Raw genomic sequence first — 14,583 nt, 5'->3', positions numbered from 1 at the left:
AAAAGCCGAGGTCTAATGTCAAAGCGAGTGTTATTGTTGCATAACAATGCAAGCCCTCATACGGCCGCCCACACCGTTGAAACATTGAAAAATTGAGTTTCGATAACAAAAATCGAGTTGCTAGAGCAACCTGCGTATAGCTCAGATCTCACCCCTTTCTGCTATTACCTCTCTGGACCGCTCAAACATCCAGCGCGACCAGCCGAAAATCTTTTCCGATGGAATAAGCAAGCTAGTGGACCACTGGAAGACGTGCATCGAAAAGCAAGAAGACTATGTCGAAAAATAATATAATTGTTCATATCCTGCTTTTTAAAAATAAATTACGGAAACAAAAGTGCATTTAATTTTTAACTTACTTTCGTGTGTGTGTGTGTGTGTGTGTGTGTGTGTGTGTGTGTGTGTGTGTGTGTGTGTGTGTGTGTGTGTGTGTGTGTGTATGTGTGTGTGTGTGCGTATATATATATATATATATATATATATATATATAGGTCTCTCTCATTACACACTACAGACTTCTTTGAGGATCTGGCAAATATATGTGTGTGCGTGTGTGTGTGTGTAATTTTTTAAGAGGTGGAAGCTGAAATTCCATACTTTTGAAAACCTCTTGAAATTCCTTCCAGACGCAAACTTTGACGCCCGAATACAGAACACGTTCTGGAAATACGGACGTATGGCAATGTTGGTTAAGTCTAGATTCAGGGAAATGATTAGAAGTCTTCGCACTGCTGGCTTGTTAAAAGAATGTTTAGTAGAAAGTGGGTTATACATCTTTAGATTGTATACCTGACTTTCTACTAAAAAATTAAAGAAATAGACGGAACGCTGAACTCCAGACTAAACAACTTAAACAACATTTATTTACTTGGTAAAACATACATATCTTTAGTTATACATCTTTAGAGGTGAGAATAACGAGCTGTCGAGCGTAAGACCGAAAGATGTAGAGACAGCTTTAAACACACGTCCATGCTCAATCGCTGGCCAGCGAGAAAGAGAATGAATTGAGCGGGAAACGCTTGCTTGTTTAATTCTACGCATGCGCAGGCGTTACTACAAATGCCACCCATTTCTCCTAAACAGAATGGATTTATATTAATGAACTTTTAGGGATTATTTTCTTCTCTTTCTTGAACGGAACTGATAATTAACCAAATAAATATTTCCCCTCAAGAATATAATATTAATTAAATTAATTTCCCTAGTTTATTACAACATTAGAAATGCTAGCCATTACCTTATTTGCTATCTATTTTGTCTTTTGACATTCAAAATCGTAAATACCAAACATATCAAGCTATTATCATCATCATCATCAGTAGATCAGTAGTAGTAGTAGTAGTAGCAGTAGTAGTAGTAGTAGTAGTAGTAGTAGTAGTAGTAGTGAGTGAGTGAGTGAACAGCACAAACCATCAAATTGACGCTGGGGTACAAATATACGAACCCCAATATGCCCATCGTGACTACGTGTCTGATAAGGATACATCTGGCATGTGCTCGACATAGTGATCTCGTTTCAAGATAAACAGCACATGACTTTGCAGGTGGAGCTCAGTTAGACATTTCTTCGGGTCGAGTTTCCCACTCCTCTCCAAAGGTCTCTGAAAAAGGGTTGTTTGAGGATGATTGAACGAAACACTTACGTTTCTAGAAGTTAATTATTCAAACCCGCCAAAAATTCCTCTCAATTCTTGGTTATGATGCTCCCCCACTAACACTCATGATCAGAGATGCATATATTATTTGTCAGTCAATAAATATTATGTTTAAATATTTACAGCCACATTTTATGTTTATCTTTAAGTGAATAATATCCTGCAATCCATATCGTAATTGCTACAGACCTAAAGCTGTTCATTATATCCTGCTTTGAGTTTATCCATAAATATTTTATATTTCCCTATATCAATTTATAGCAACATCGTTCTTCATCAATTAACCTCTCTTCCTTATAGCCCTTACGTTGATCGGCTGTCTTTCATTAAATCCGTTTTGTTCTGTTTCTACCTACTTTCTCGTCTGTCTAATGCCAACTAATATATATATATATATATATCCATGATGGATATATATATATATATATATATATATATATATATATATATATATATATATATATCCATGATGGATCGCTGACCAAAACATTCAATTTTTTTTCTCCGTGTTTTTCTCTTTGTTTTCTCCGTATTCTTTCTGTTGAAGAGCGTAGCTCGAAACGTCAAAGACTTTCTGTATTCCCGAGCGTTAAACTAATACATCCTTTTGTTGTTTACACCACCTGTCCTCGTCTGTTGTTGTTTTTTCGTAAATTCTCCCATTTATATATATATATATATATATATATATATATATATAAAGAATCCCGTTTAATTCAGTTTGAATCTAGTAAATAAATACATTTACTTTCTCGTCGTTTATCTGTCGTGTATCAGTCCAGATATTTTGCATCCTGATGTGATTTTTAAGTTTTCCGACATTCCTAGTAGAAAGGACGTTAATTATGTAGAGCTTTTAATAAATTTAACGTCATTTTACATTCACTCAAGATATTTGTAATTCCTGAGCGTGGAATTATTTAGGTGATCTTCTTTGCTTTTGGTTCCTCTGAGATTTGATTAGGTATCTGTGAAAGGGTCAAAGAATTATAATGCCTTACTAACCCATTACAAAACCTCAATTTTCTCTTACGGTTGAAAACATGCAACAACGATTAAATTTTGTTGCAAGATTTACTCTTTTCGTTGAGATTTTTTTTATCATCTTCTTTTGGTTTCTTCATTTTGTTTTCATGCCTGAACGAATGAGTTTAAATAAGAAAATGGGCATTCTTGTACATGTGTGCCCCGCCCAAATTTATTGCCTCATATCTTCCAGAAAAATGGATATTTTTTAATGACATTTCCTACAAATACGCTTCAGATGGTGTAGATTCTGATTATATCGGAGTATGTAGCAAAAATATTTTTCCGATGGTGGAGTGAGGAGTTTCGGAAAATTCACATGAGTCGGTTTTGTTTCCTCATAGCTGTCAGAAAAATGGGAAATTTTTTATGAAATTTCCTATAAATACCTTTCATTGACCCAGTGCTCAACTAGAACTTATTTTATCCACACCGAAAGGATGAAAGATAGAGTCGACCTCGGCGGAATTTGAACTTAGAACGTGCAGACGGACGAAATGCCGCTAAGCATTTTGCTCAGCATGCTAACAATTCTGCCCGCTCGCCGCCTTGATAATAATATTGATAATAATATTATCCTTGATAATAATATTACCAAACAATAGTGTTTGATAATAATATTGAAAACTACGGAGTGGGGTGAAGGTACGTGTGCTCACAGCAACATTCAATAGCAACAACAATAATAATACTAAAATAATAATTTTCTCATATCGGTACAAGACCTTGAATTTGGGGAACAGAGTTTAGTCTATTAAATAAACTTCACCGCTTGACTGGAACTTTATTTTATCAACCCCGGAAAAATGAAAAACAAAGTTAATCTTGGCATGATTTGAACTCGAAACGTAAAGAGTCAGAAGAAAACAAAGTATTTTCTCCGACACTCAAACGATTCTGCCATCACGAGATAATATTAATAATAATAATCCTTTTATAGGTACAAGGCCTGAAATTTGGCGGGAGGAGATAATCGAATGCTGATACATTATTTTATCGATCCCGAAAGGATGAAAAAGAAAGTCAACCTCGGCGGCATTTGAACTCAGAACGTAAAGCCAGAAGAAATGTCACTAAGCGTTTTATCTGGCGCGGTAACAATTCTGCCAGCTTGTAATAATAATAATATTAATAATAATAATAGTTTCAAATTTTGGTACAAGGCCAGTAATTTCAAGGCATTGTGTAAGTAGATTACATTGATCTCAGTACTCAACTGTTACTATTTTATCGACCCCAAAAGGATGAAAGGCAAAGTAAAGATGGACGAAATACCGCTAAGCATATTACCCAACGTGTAACGATTCTGCCAGTTCGCCGCCCTAATAACAATAATAATAATAATAACAATAACACTAATAATAATAATAATAATAATTTCTTTATTTGTCACAAGGGCTCATATATACATACAAATATAACGTAAAAACTTGAGGGTGGACAAGACAAACTTGTACTGAAACGAAAATATTATATGATTATTTTAAAATTTTGAGGATTAAATAACACAAAATAAATATAAAATTATATTTAAAAATATACAATAATGAACACAAGATAAAATTCAAACAAGGAAAACAGAAGCTGGATGAAGAATCACTACCTAGGTCGACTGTGTGTCTCCCGTGGCTCTTCTCGTCTGCTACTAGTTTAACTGAAACTGGCTACACTCAAAAAGCCTTTAAGAACATTTTTTACTCGTTGGCCAAACTAAAGCGTTTCCAGTACCTTAATGTTTTTGTTTGACGTTATAATAAATTATTTTCTTCCTCGTATCACATATTTTTCTCGGGTTTGTAGAAACCCAGCATTGATCTGAAGGACATGTCGTTCAGTAGCGTGGCACCTTTTCTCTGTGTTTTAGACACTTGTTTTCTCTTGCTATTATTTGGCAGAATCATTACAATGTTAGATAAAATGCGTACTTTTTCTGGCTCTATATTTTGAGTTCAAATTTTACCAAAGTCAGTGTTGCCATTCATCCATCTGGGAATGGTAAATAAAGTGCCAGTCATGCACTGGAGGCAATTTAATCGATTCCCACTCCTCAAATTTGAAGCTTTCTATCTATGCTGGAAATTGGGCGAGTTGGCAGAATCATTAATACGCTGGGCAAAATGCTTAGTGGAATTTCGTCTGTTTTTGCATTCTGATTTAAATTCCACCGAGGATGATTTTGCCTTTCATCCTTTTGGTGTTGATAAAATAAGTATCAGTCGTGTCTTGAGGCGAATGCATTCGACTCTTCGCCAAAAAAAAAAAAAAAAAAAAAAAAAGTCAGCAATTTTGAGTGAAGTGGACCCAGTATTAGAGTGGTATTTTACTTTATCGACCCCAGAGGGAGAAAAGGTAAAATTGACCTCAGTAGGATTTGATCTCAGAAAATATATAACCAGAACAAATTTCGCAAGGCATTTCAACTGAAGTTCTAACAATTCTACTACAAACAAGACCAATACTGGAAGGTGGCTAAGGAAAAATACTTGAAAGGATGTACCAAGGCACTGATATTCAGCGTCCAGGGACAAACTCTGGGAAGTTATTACACCAAGTTCCAAATAGATCCTTTGTAGGATGTATGGCAGCAAAAAATGAAACAATCTCACAAATTGTGAGTGAGTGTAGCAAACTGGCCCAAAAGGAATACAAAAGGAAACATGGTAACATAGCTAAGTTTGTTCACTGGGGAGTGTGTGAGAAGTACGGTCTTGAAAGAACACAGAAATGGTACAAGTAGAAACCAGGAGGCATCACCGAGCATAACGAGTATAAGATCTTATGGGATTTTACAATCCAGTGTGACTCAGTGATTGATACTTAGAGACCAGACATTGTTGTATTGAATAAAAAGGAAACCAAGATCATAGATATTGCTATACCCGGGGATGCATGAGTGGGTGACAAAGAATTGAAAAAGATTGAAAAGTACAAGCTGCTAAAAGACGAAATTGTAGGAATATTGTAGGACGATGAAGAGTAACTGTCATCCCAGTAGTGTAGGGGCACTGGGAACACTAACAACCAGGTTTGAGAAATATTGGAGAAATTGGACCAGACATGAGGGTAGAACATGCTCAGAAAACTGCTCTATCGGAGACAGAGAGGACTTTGAGATTGGTGTTAAGTATCGTGGAAAGAGACTCTATGAGGCCATTGACAATTGGTTGCTGTCTGCTCTTACAGAATTAACAGGAGAATGTAAAATCAACAGCTCTGAGAAGTGAAATGGAAATTATAACAATAATTCTTTCTAATTTTGGTACAAGGCCAGCAGTTTTAGCAGGAGGGTGTTACTTGATTACATTGGCCCCAGTACTTAACTAGTACCTATTCTATTGACCACAAAAGGATGAAAGGAAAAGTTGACCATGGCAGAATTTGAACTTAGAACATAAAAAGCCAATGGAAGAAATGCTGCAAAGCATTTTGCTTGATACAGTTATAGTCTGCGAGCTCACCACCTGAATAATAACAGTAATAATAATGCTTTGGTCTGAAATCTTGGGGAAGGGAGATAATCGCTTACATCAACCCCAGTACTTTATTTTATCAACCCTAAAACAATAAAAGACAAAGTCGACCTTAGCGGAATTTGAACTCTGAATGAAAAGGGCCAAAAAGAATACTGCTCAGCATTTTGCCTGGTGCACTAACAGTTCTCTCAGCTTGTCACCATAATAATAATGATAATCCTGAAATTTTGGAGGTGGTACTTATTCTATTGACCTCGAAAGGATGAGAGGCAAAGTCGACCTCAGTAGAATTTGAACTCAGAACATGAGGACAGACAAAATACCACTGAGCATTTTGCCTGGCATGCTAACGATTCTGCCAGCTCACCACCTTAATAATAATGGTTTCAACTTTTGGCACAAGGCCAGCAATTTCAGGGGAGGGGATAAATCAATTGCTCATTTCAAAGGGTACTTATTTTATCAACCCTGAAAGGACAAAAGGCAAAGTTGACCTTAACAGAAATTTTGTCCAGCATTCTAACAATTCTGCCAGTTCACTGCCTTAAAATAATAATAATGGTTTGATCTATTTTAACTAGCATAAGGAAATTTGTTTTGTTTTTTTCCAAATTGGAGTACTTGCATATTATTGGAGTAAGTTTATTTTATTATTACCTTCTTAATATTCACCGAGATGGAGTAGGGTTAATTTTTAACAAGGAAGACAGAAACAGAGAAACAGAATAATGTTGTAATATTGTTTGAAAGTCCAATTATTTTGACAGCCAACAAATTCAACATTTGCTTAGGTCTGTCATGAAAAAGAAAATCAACAAGGTAAAAAGAAAAATGAATGTAAAACAGGAAAAAAAATTCAGATAATTGTTGAGGATATTTTATGGTATCATAAACATCAGCCAAATGCAAGTAGGCGGGTAAAAAACCAATAATATTGTAAGAGAAATTTGATATCAGCTTGGTAAAAATCCATTAAAAGAATACAATATACAACTGATTGTTTTCATTTGTGAATAAAAATTTGGTTTGGGGATTTAGTTATAAAATGTCGTTTATGAAGGTGTAAAAAGATACTTTTTTCTTGAAACAACTAATTCACTTTGGACAATAGTTCCATGATTGGTACAATACACTTGTGTTATTATGGAACAATAATGAATAAGTTGGTATTGGAACAAGTTTATTTACAGTCAAGTGACCTTGCAAATATCCCCAGTGAGAAAAACAGGGTTAATTGTTAGTTAGTAAAGTCTGTCTTTTCATGATTATTTTAATGATATAACTTCTTCAAATGTTTTCAGTTTTTAACTAACATGTGACTTCCAGAAGTAGAAACATTACAACACTCACATAAGTGCAGATATGAAGAATATTTTTTCAACAAGTGCACACTCCACAACAGAATAATCAGCAACAAGTTTAGCTGTTATTATATCCAGACAAGGCAACCACAAAAGATACCAGTACCAGAGTAACATATTGCCATTATAATTACCACTGAAGAAAAATCCTCACAAATGAATGGAAGAAAACACAATATTTTATACATCTTACTGCTGTCCTTAACTATTTCATACAATACTTTTAACCCCTCAGCATTTAAACCAGCTATATCTAGCCCAAATATTCTACCTGTTTTGTGTTCAAACTGACCAGATCAGGCCTCTCACAACTACCCTGCAATGTCATTTTAAAAGTAAACAAATGCATCATTGAAATCTTAAATCTACAAGATAATTGTATGATTAATTCAAAACAATGTAAATAACATTACATTAAACAGAGTAATCTGAATTCTGAAGGATTAATGAAATATACTGCTTATGCACTTCAATTAGCTTTAAAAATAATTAAAATTTTGAAAGTATTCATAAAATAACATTTTCATTATTAAGCTGATGACTTAGGAAAATATTCTAACATTTATGATGGAAGTTTTGAAATTAAATATGAGCACTTTAAAATAGACAGTTTTGTATCACAGAACCAGGAGTCATTTCAGGTGAATTGGTACCAAAAGGATTAAAACAAATTGTAGATCAATGGAATATTTATGACAATGGGGTACTCAACTAAAAACATAATGCCATATTTTGTTGAGAACAGGACGGGTAATGAACGAACAACACAAATGACAAATTATAATATATTATTCCAGCAGACATGGTATATTATCATAGTAATACATATTATGTTTTATAATATATAACAAAATATAATATTAACTGTTACCAGTTCAAAGATGCATGAGGCATATTTGAACTGGTAACAAGTTTGTATTTATACACATCACTGCTTAGCAGTTACTCTGTAATATATAATAATATATAATGTCTGCCAGTTTCACTATGATGCTTAAATTAACATCCACAAGCAAAAAAGAGTCTGAATCCTTATCAGGAAGTCTATGCATTTAGTATAATATGTAATATAGTATGTGATGAATATGGAATGAAAAGAAGTAGAATGTTGAACGAAGCCCAGTTTTAAGTTTGAACCACAATACAAAATAGTCAACAATCCCAACAGTATTTGTTAGAGATGTGGTAATACTATTCCAGTTTATTTTTTGTAGAAAGTAATTTAACTGTATTGTGGAAAATATTGGATCTGCATTGAAATTGAGGACCACAGGAAATTTCCTTCACATTGTCAGTAGCAAATCATAGCAGTAAACTCTCCCTATAGTCTTTAGATTATGGACCACATGTTTAACCGCTTAGTATTTTAAGTGGCCATATCTGGTACTGATATTCTACCTGTTTTATGTTCAAACCAGCTAGATCTAGCTTCTTACACCTACCCTACAATGTCATTCTAAAAATAAACAATCACATCATTGAAATTTTGTAGCTATGTAATAATACATAATTCAAAATAATATGGATAAACAAGTCTTACATTTGACAGAGTAAATTGAATGCATGTCTTAAAGCTTCAAGCCTTAAAACAATGAAGTTTGTCTCAAGTCAATAGGTCAGGCATCATATAATAAGCATATGAGAGACACTAAGCACTAAAGAGGTACCCCTGTGTCATAGGTCTAACTAAAGAATTGATGATCAAAGCTATTCAAAAAGAATGACATCAATGAAACTAGGAGAGGTCTTATATGACACTTTCAGACAAATCACTTTTAGAATTTTTTTACTGTCAACCACCAGGTATTACAAAGAACCAGATTCTGATGGAATTTGACTTACTTAGGAATTAGAATAGTTTTTGTAGTCTTAAGTAATGAAAAAACCTAAAGCAACTCCTGTTTAATTGTTAGTAGCCATGTTGCCCCACTGTAACAAGAACCAGCTCTGCCCCACTCCTTTCTCTCATAAAATAACCCTCATTTCCTAGCATAAAGCCTACATCCCCCCCCCTCATGTTTTGTAGTCTTGCAAAGTGCATGATGACCTCATTAGCACCAGTGACAAATACACTCTGTAATGTGGATAGCATTAGGAAGGGATATCCAGCCCTAGAAATCATACAAAAGCAGATACTGGAGTATGATGCAGTCCTTGAACCTATCAAACCATCTAACTTAAACATTAAATGATGGTGAAGATGATGGATGATATTGTTCTATGTTTATTTTACCCAAAACAGATCTCCATCTCAAGCAACAACACACAGCTTCTCATTTTTTACAAAGGTTAATATATACAATCTCAAGTAACCTTTCATGTTAACCAAACATTCTTTACATAGCCAAGACGTCTTCTCACAAAGAAAAGAGACTATTAACTGACAAAAGGTTAAGCAAAAAATTCCTTGGCATTTATTCATTTAAGCATAAAATATTTCTTTTTAATTTGCCTCTATTTTATTGTTTTTTTATTAAGACAATGTTGTTTGGATTTTTCTATACTTAAATCACAGGACTGATCAGACACATGATTAAGGCAATCCATTTGTGACCATCCAATCTTATTTTTGTTTAACGCTGATAAGGAAGACATGATCAAAGTATTCCAAACAGGACCATTCCATCTTGTTGCTGATTAGCCTCATGTCAACTCTGAGATCTATGACCAGGCATTTCAACCATGGCTATCCCACCTTATTTCTAAGGAAAGTCTGTCCAAGACCTTTGTTTTAACCCTAAAGATTAATCTCTATGAATTCAATGTAGATCTAAAGGTAAAGTAACTCTCTAAAAACACTCCAACACTGTATTCTATTTTTTTTATTATCAATTTGAATTTAATTCCAGGAATGTGTCCCATGCCTTTCTTGACCAGAATTAATCATTTAGCTGATAATTATTTCTTCTTAGTATAAGTGAAATTATATTTAATTACAGTTTCTTACCTCATTGCATTAAATATGTTTAGCACCCACTTTACTAAAAACAGTGTATTTAAACACAGAGACTTGGAATGAAACAAAAGAAAATATGACTTCTTATCTAAATATAAAGTTCACATAAGTGTTTACCAATTAAATACTGGTGTAATTACTCTTCTATGATGACATTGAAATGTTTCTAATTATCAAGGTCAACTTTGAAACCAAGCCAGCCAACCATAGATCATATAAGAGGATACTAAAAGAGTTAGGTGACTGGGTATTTGGCACACCTCTTCAAGAAGGATATCCCTTCAGTAAGTCATAATGTTATACCAATACCAGAGTCACTGGTAAATACTAGAGTAATTTGTAAGTACCAGATTCACTTGTAGCTACCAGAATCACTCATAAATATAAGAGTGACTCATAAAAAAATTAGACTGAGATCCATGGTTTTTTTCACATGAATTCTTGTGAGGAGAAGCCCCCAGCTGTTAATGAGCTGTTAATGATGTGTATGTAATTATATATTTAAGCATCACCAAACATACTCATGCTGGAATAGTGAAAAAGGAATGTAACAAAAAAATGAAGACAAAAATATGGATTCAAGGATATTAAATGAAAGCCATAGAAATGGCTAAAATGATACTAACGAAATCAGTTATAGAAGATATTTGGATGTATTTTCAAATGTATTCAAACTTGGTAATAAGTGATAAATGAAGACTTCATATGTTCAGTGAATAACCTTTATACAGACACAGAAATCTTTCCTGTAGATTCATTCCTTTACCATTTACATCATAGTTTCAATAAGACAATATATTAATCAAACACCAAAATTTAAATTATTAACCATTCTCAAAATATTGCTAACTGTTGACAATTTCAAACACAACACTGACATCACATCAGCAGAAACACAGCATTTAGGGGTTATATAACAGGAAAATACATTTGTCATGGAATCAAGGAATTGTCAGGCACCAAGTCTATAATTTAAGCAGTTTCAGTTATTTACAAATACTTTCCTTACTGAAGAGTTGCCCATCATTCAAAAATGCTCTGAAGGGAAACTACTGAACAGTCTGGTCCAAAATTTTTTTATAAAATTATGATTTTTTTAAATTATATATTACCAATGACCTGATGCCCAAACATGTGCTGTTGGTTGGTAGGACCAAGCAAAACACAGTGCTCTAACAAAACTTTCAATAATTTTTTATTGTAAAATAAACATATAAAATAAATTTATTGGATTTTTGTTGTTCTTTTATTTTTAAAAGTGTGTGGTGATTTATACAACTTTATTATTTTTTCCAAAAATAGATATATATCCATCATCCTCTTCTGGATTTTGGCTTGGCACAAGGATTTGTTCTGCGCAGAAGAATTTCTGTGAGCCCACAAAAGTCTTTTTGAGCAAAATATTTTGTACAAATTGTGTGTCCAGCAAGGACATTAACCCGTGAGCGTATTTTTCTAATTAATTTAAGATTATAATCCGTAAAGCGTTTGTGATGCCCATCATAGTTTCCAGACCTCGTGGTCTGATGTACAGCTATGATAGAATTTGTGGCATCTATCGTTAAGAAATTATTATGAATAGCATATGCAACTAACCAATTATCATATGCTGGACTTCCAACAATGAAATCTGGAAATGCTTTCCATGGAAATGGCCTTGATGTAATGAAATAATCTTCAGCATCAGTTCGGAATATAGTTCCACGGTCCAGGGCAATTTTAGTCACAGAATCAACTGGAACAGCTTCTTCTTTGGTAACATTCATAACATTTGTCCGTTGTCCAATTATCAAAATTGCCTTTTCTGTATTATTAAACATATACAAAACACGCTCCAATGTCTTGATTAGATTTGCTTCAAATAAAATATCCGCATTGGCAAATGCATAAAAAAAGCTATCAAATGATTTCTGTGCTTCTAAATACATTGATTTCAATAAAGGCACTCCAGTTACACGCTGAACAGTGATAGACTGGTAATTACAACCAATCTTTTCACAGAAAATTCTTGTCTCAGGATTGGTAGAGAAGACAATCACCTTGACGGACGGACCTAATGCAAGCCAATTACGGACGGTGTTTTCATGGAGTTCTTTCTTAGAATCATGATAATCCCATGTTGTGAAGAGAGTCAAAAGGGTGTGTTGGTAAGTAACCGGAGGAAAGTTTTGCAACTTTTCAATACATTGTTCCACATGGCGTCGTAATTTTTCACTGAAGTCAGAGAATATATCCTCTTTGCCATTCATTTCAATCCTTCAAAAGGAAAAGAAGAATTATGATTAATAAAAACAAGAAACCTCAAAACCAGTATTGGTGGGTTCACATCCCTGTAACACAGCAGTTCAGCAAAAGACATTAATGGAATAAGTACCAGGCTTTAAAAAAAATAAATACTGGTATCGATTCATTCAACTAAAAATTCTACCAGGCAGTGCTCCAGTATGGTCACACAGTCTAATGACAGCAAAATATATTCTCCCACCCCACCACCATCTTTAAAAAAAAAAATCCTGTAAACTACCCACAAGTTTGTGAACCTCAAATCTACAAAACTGAACAAAGAAGGTGCTTTATGTGGTCATTTAAACAGATAGAAATAGCAGTCAAATCTTCACCTCCATTTCCAATTGAAAACATGCCCCACCATCTTAAATAAGAAAAAGATACACTGAATGATGTAGTCCAAGATACACAATCTGAGAAGCAGATGAGATAATCACAGCAGCAATACCTTTAATTATAGGTCAGCTCTTTAACCCTTTAGCATTTAAACCAACCATATCAGGCCCCTCAGATATTCTGTTTTATGTTCAAACCAACCAGATCTAGTCTCTCACACTTACCCTACAATGTCATTCTAACAATAAACAATCACATCATCAAAATATAATAGTTATGAGATAATGCATGACTACTTGAAAACGATGTGAATGAATAAGCTTTACATTTGACAGAGTAACCTGAGTGCTAAAGAGCTTAAGGTTCACCTGAAAATAAACAACAATCACAACCTTTTCCTTCAACAACTTCACCCAGAAATATTCAGCTGGTTTCTTTGTATTCCTTTTTTAAGATGACAAGGTAAGTCCCACGAGAATGCATCACTGGATGTCAGAGCATGCAGTATGCTTCTCAACGACACACAAGCACAGTATACCAGAAACAACAGATTTATAGGTCATTCTTGGTCATTCAACTGGATATCTGCATGTCACAGGTCTGCTCAATAACAAACTGACCTGGGACCATATTAAAACTAACTATTTCTTAAATTTTAATAACTCTCTCTAATTCTGGCACAAGGTCAGCAATTTTGAGAAGAGACAAGCTTGACTGGTACTTTATTTTATCTACCCCAAAGTGATGGAAGGTAAAGTCAACCTTGGTAGAATTTGAACTCAGAATGTAAAGACAGACGAAATGCCACTAAGCATTTTGTCTAGCACGTTAATGATTCTGCTAGGTCACCTACTCAAGTCTAACAATCCTTTCTTCTATAGGCATAAGGCCTGAAATTTAGGGGGAGGAGACTAGTTGATTACATCAACCCCAGTGATCAACTGGTATTTATTTTATTGATCCTGAATAGATGAAAACCAAAGTCGACCTCAGCAGAATTTCAACTCAGAACATAAGGGCAGGCAAAATACTGCTAAGGTTTTTGTCCAAGATACTGACAATTCTGCCAGCATACTGCCTTGAGTCTAATAGTAAATGAATGTTATTAAAGCTATTTCTAATTATCAGAGTATCAAAATAATGATACTTTTTATAAAACTATCACAAATAAGAATCATTAATTATGTATGTTAAACAGAAACAATCAACAAGCGAGTCTGCTATATGATGACTGAACCTGCTAGAAATAGTGGCTATGTTGCCTTCATATTACATGCTCACTTCTTAAAAGGAAAAGGACATAATAAATAATGGAATCACCTAGATATCCATATAAAAACAGGATGGTCAGGCCAAGATTGATTTTCATACATAAATCTACTCAATCAGATATTAAATAAAAGCTAACAAAATTCATTAAAAGTCCAGTTCACTGACAAATGCCATTTTGAAAAAATAACATCTTTCATCTATCTTTTACTTGTTTC

At 34.0% G+C, this 14,583-nt stretch overlaps 1 protein-coding gene across 1 annotated transcript in view; it reads right to left on the bottom strand.

Annotated features, from left to right (window-relative positions):
• Positions 1-7,021: 7,021 nt before the first annotated feature.
• LOC106870604 (uncharacterized) overlaps positions 7,022-14,583 on the bottom strand; it is a 12,459-nt gene continuing 4,897 nt past the window's right edge. The window contains exon 2 of the mRNA XM_089360062.1: positions 7,022-12,898. Coding sequence (XP_089216188.1) covers positions 11,788-12,723 — 936 coding nt within the window. The 5' untranslated portion in view covers positions 12,724-12,898 and the 3' untranslated portion in view covers positions 7,022-11,787. The remainder of the gene's footprint in view (positions 12,899-14,583) is intronic.

The sequence above is a fragment of the Octopus bimaculoides genome, chromosome 11 (assembly GCF_046866305.1).
Source record: "Octopus bimaculoides isolate indiv1 chromosome 11, ASM4686630v1, whole genome shotgun sequence".
NCBI lineage: Eukaryota > Metazoa > Mollusca > Cephalopoda > Octopoda > Octopodidae > Octopus > Octopus bimaculoides.
Note: the sequence above shows the minus strand (reverse complement) of the source record. Positions and strands in the feature narration are given on the sequence as shown.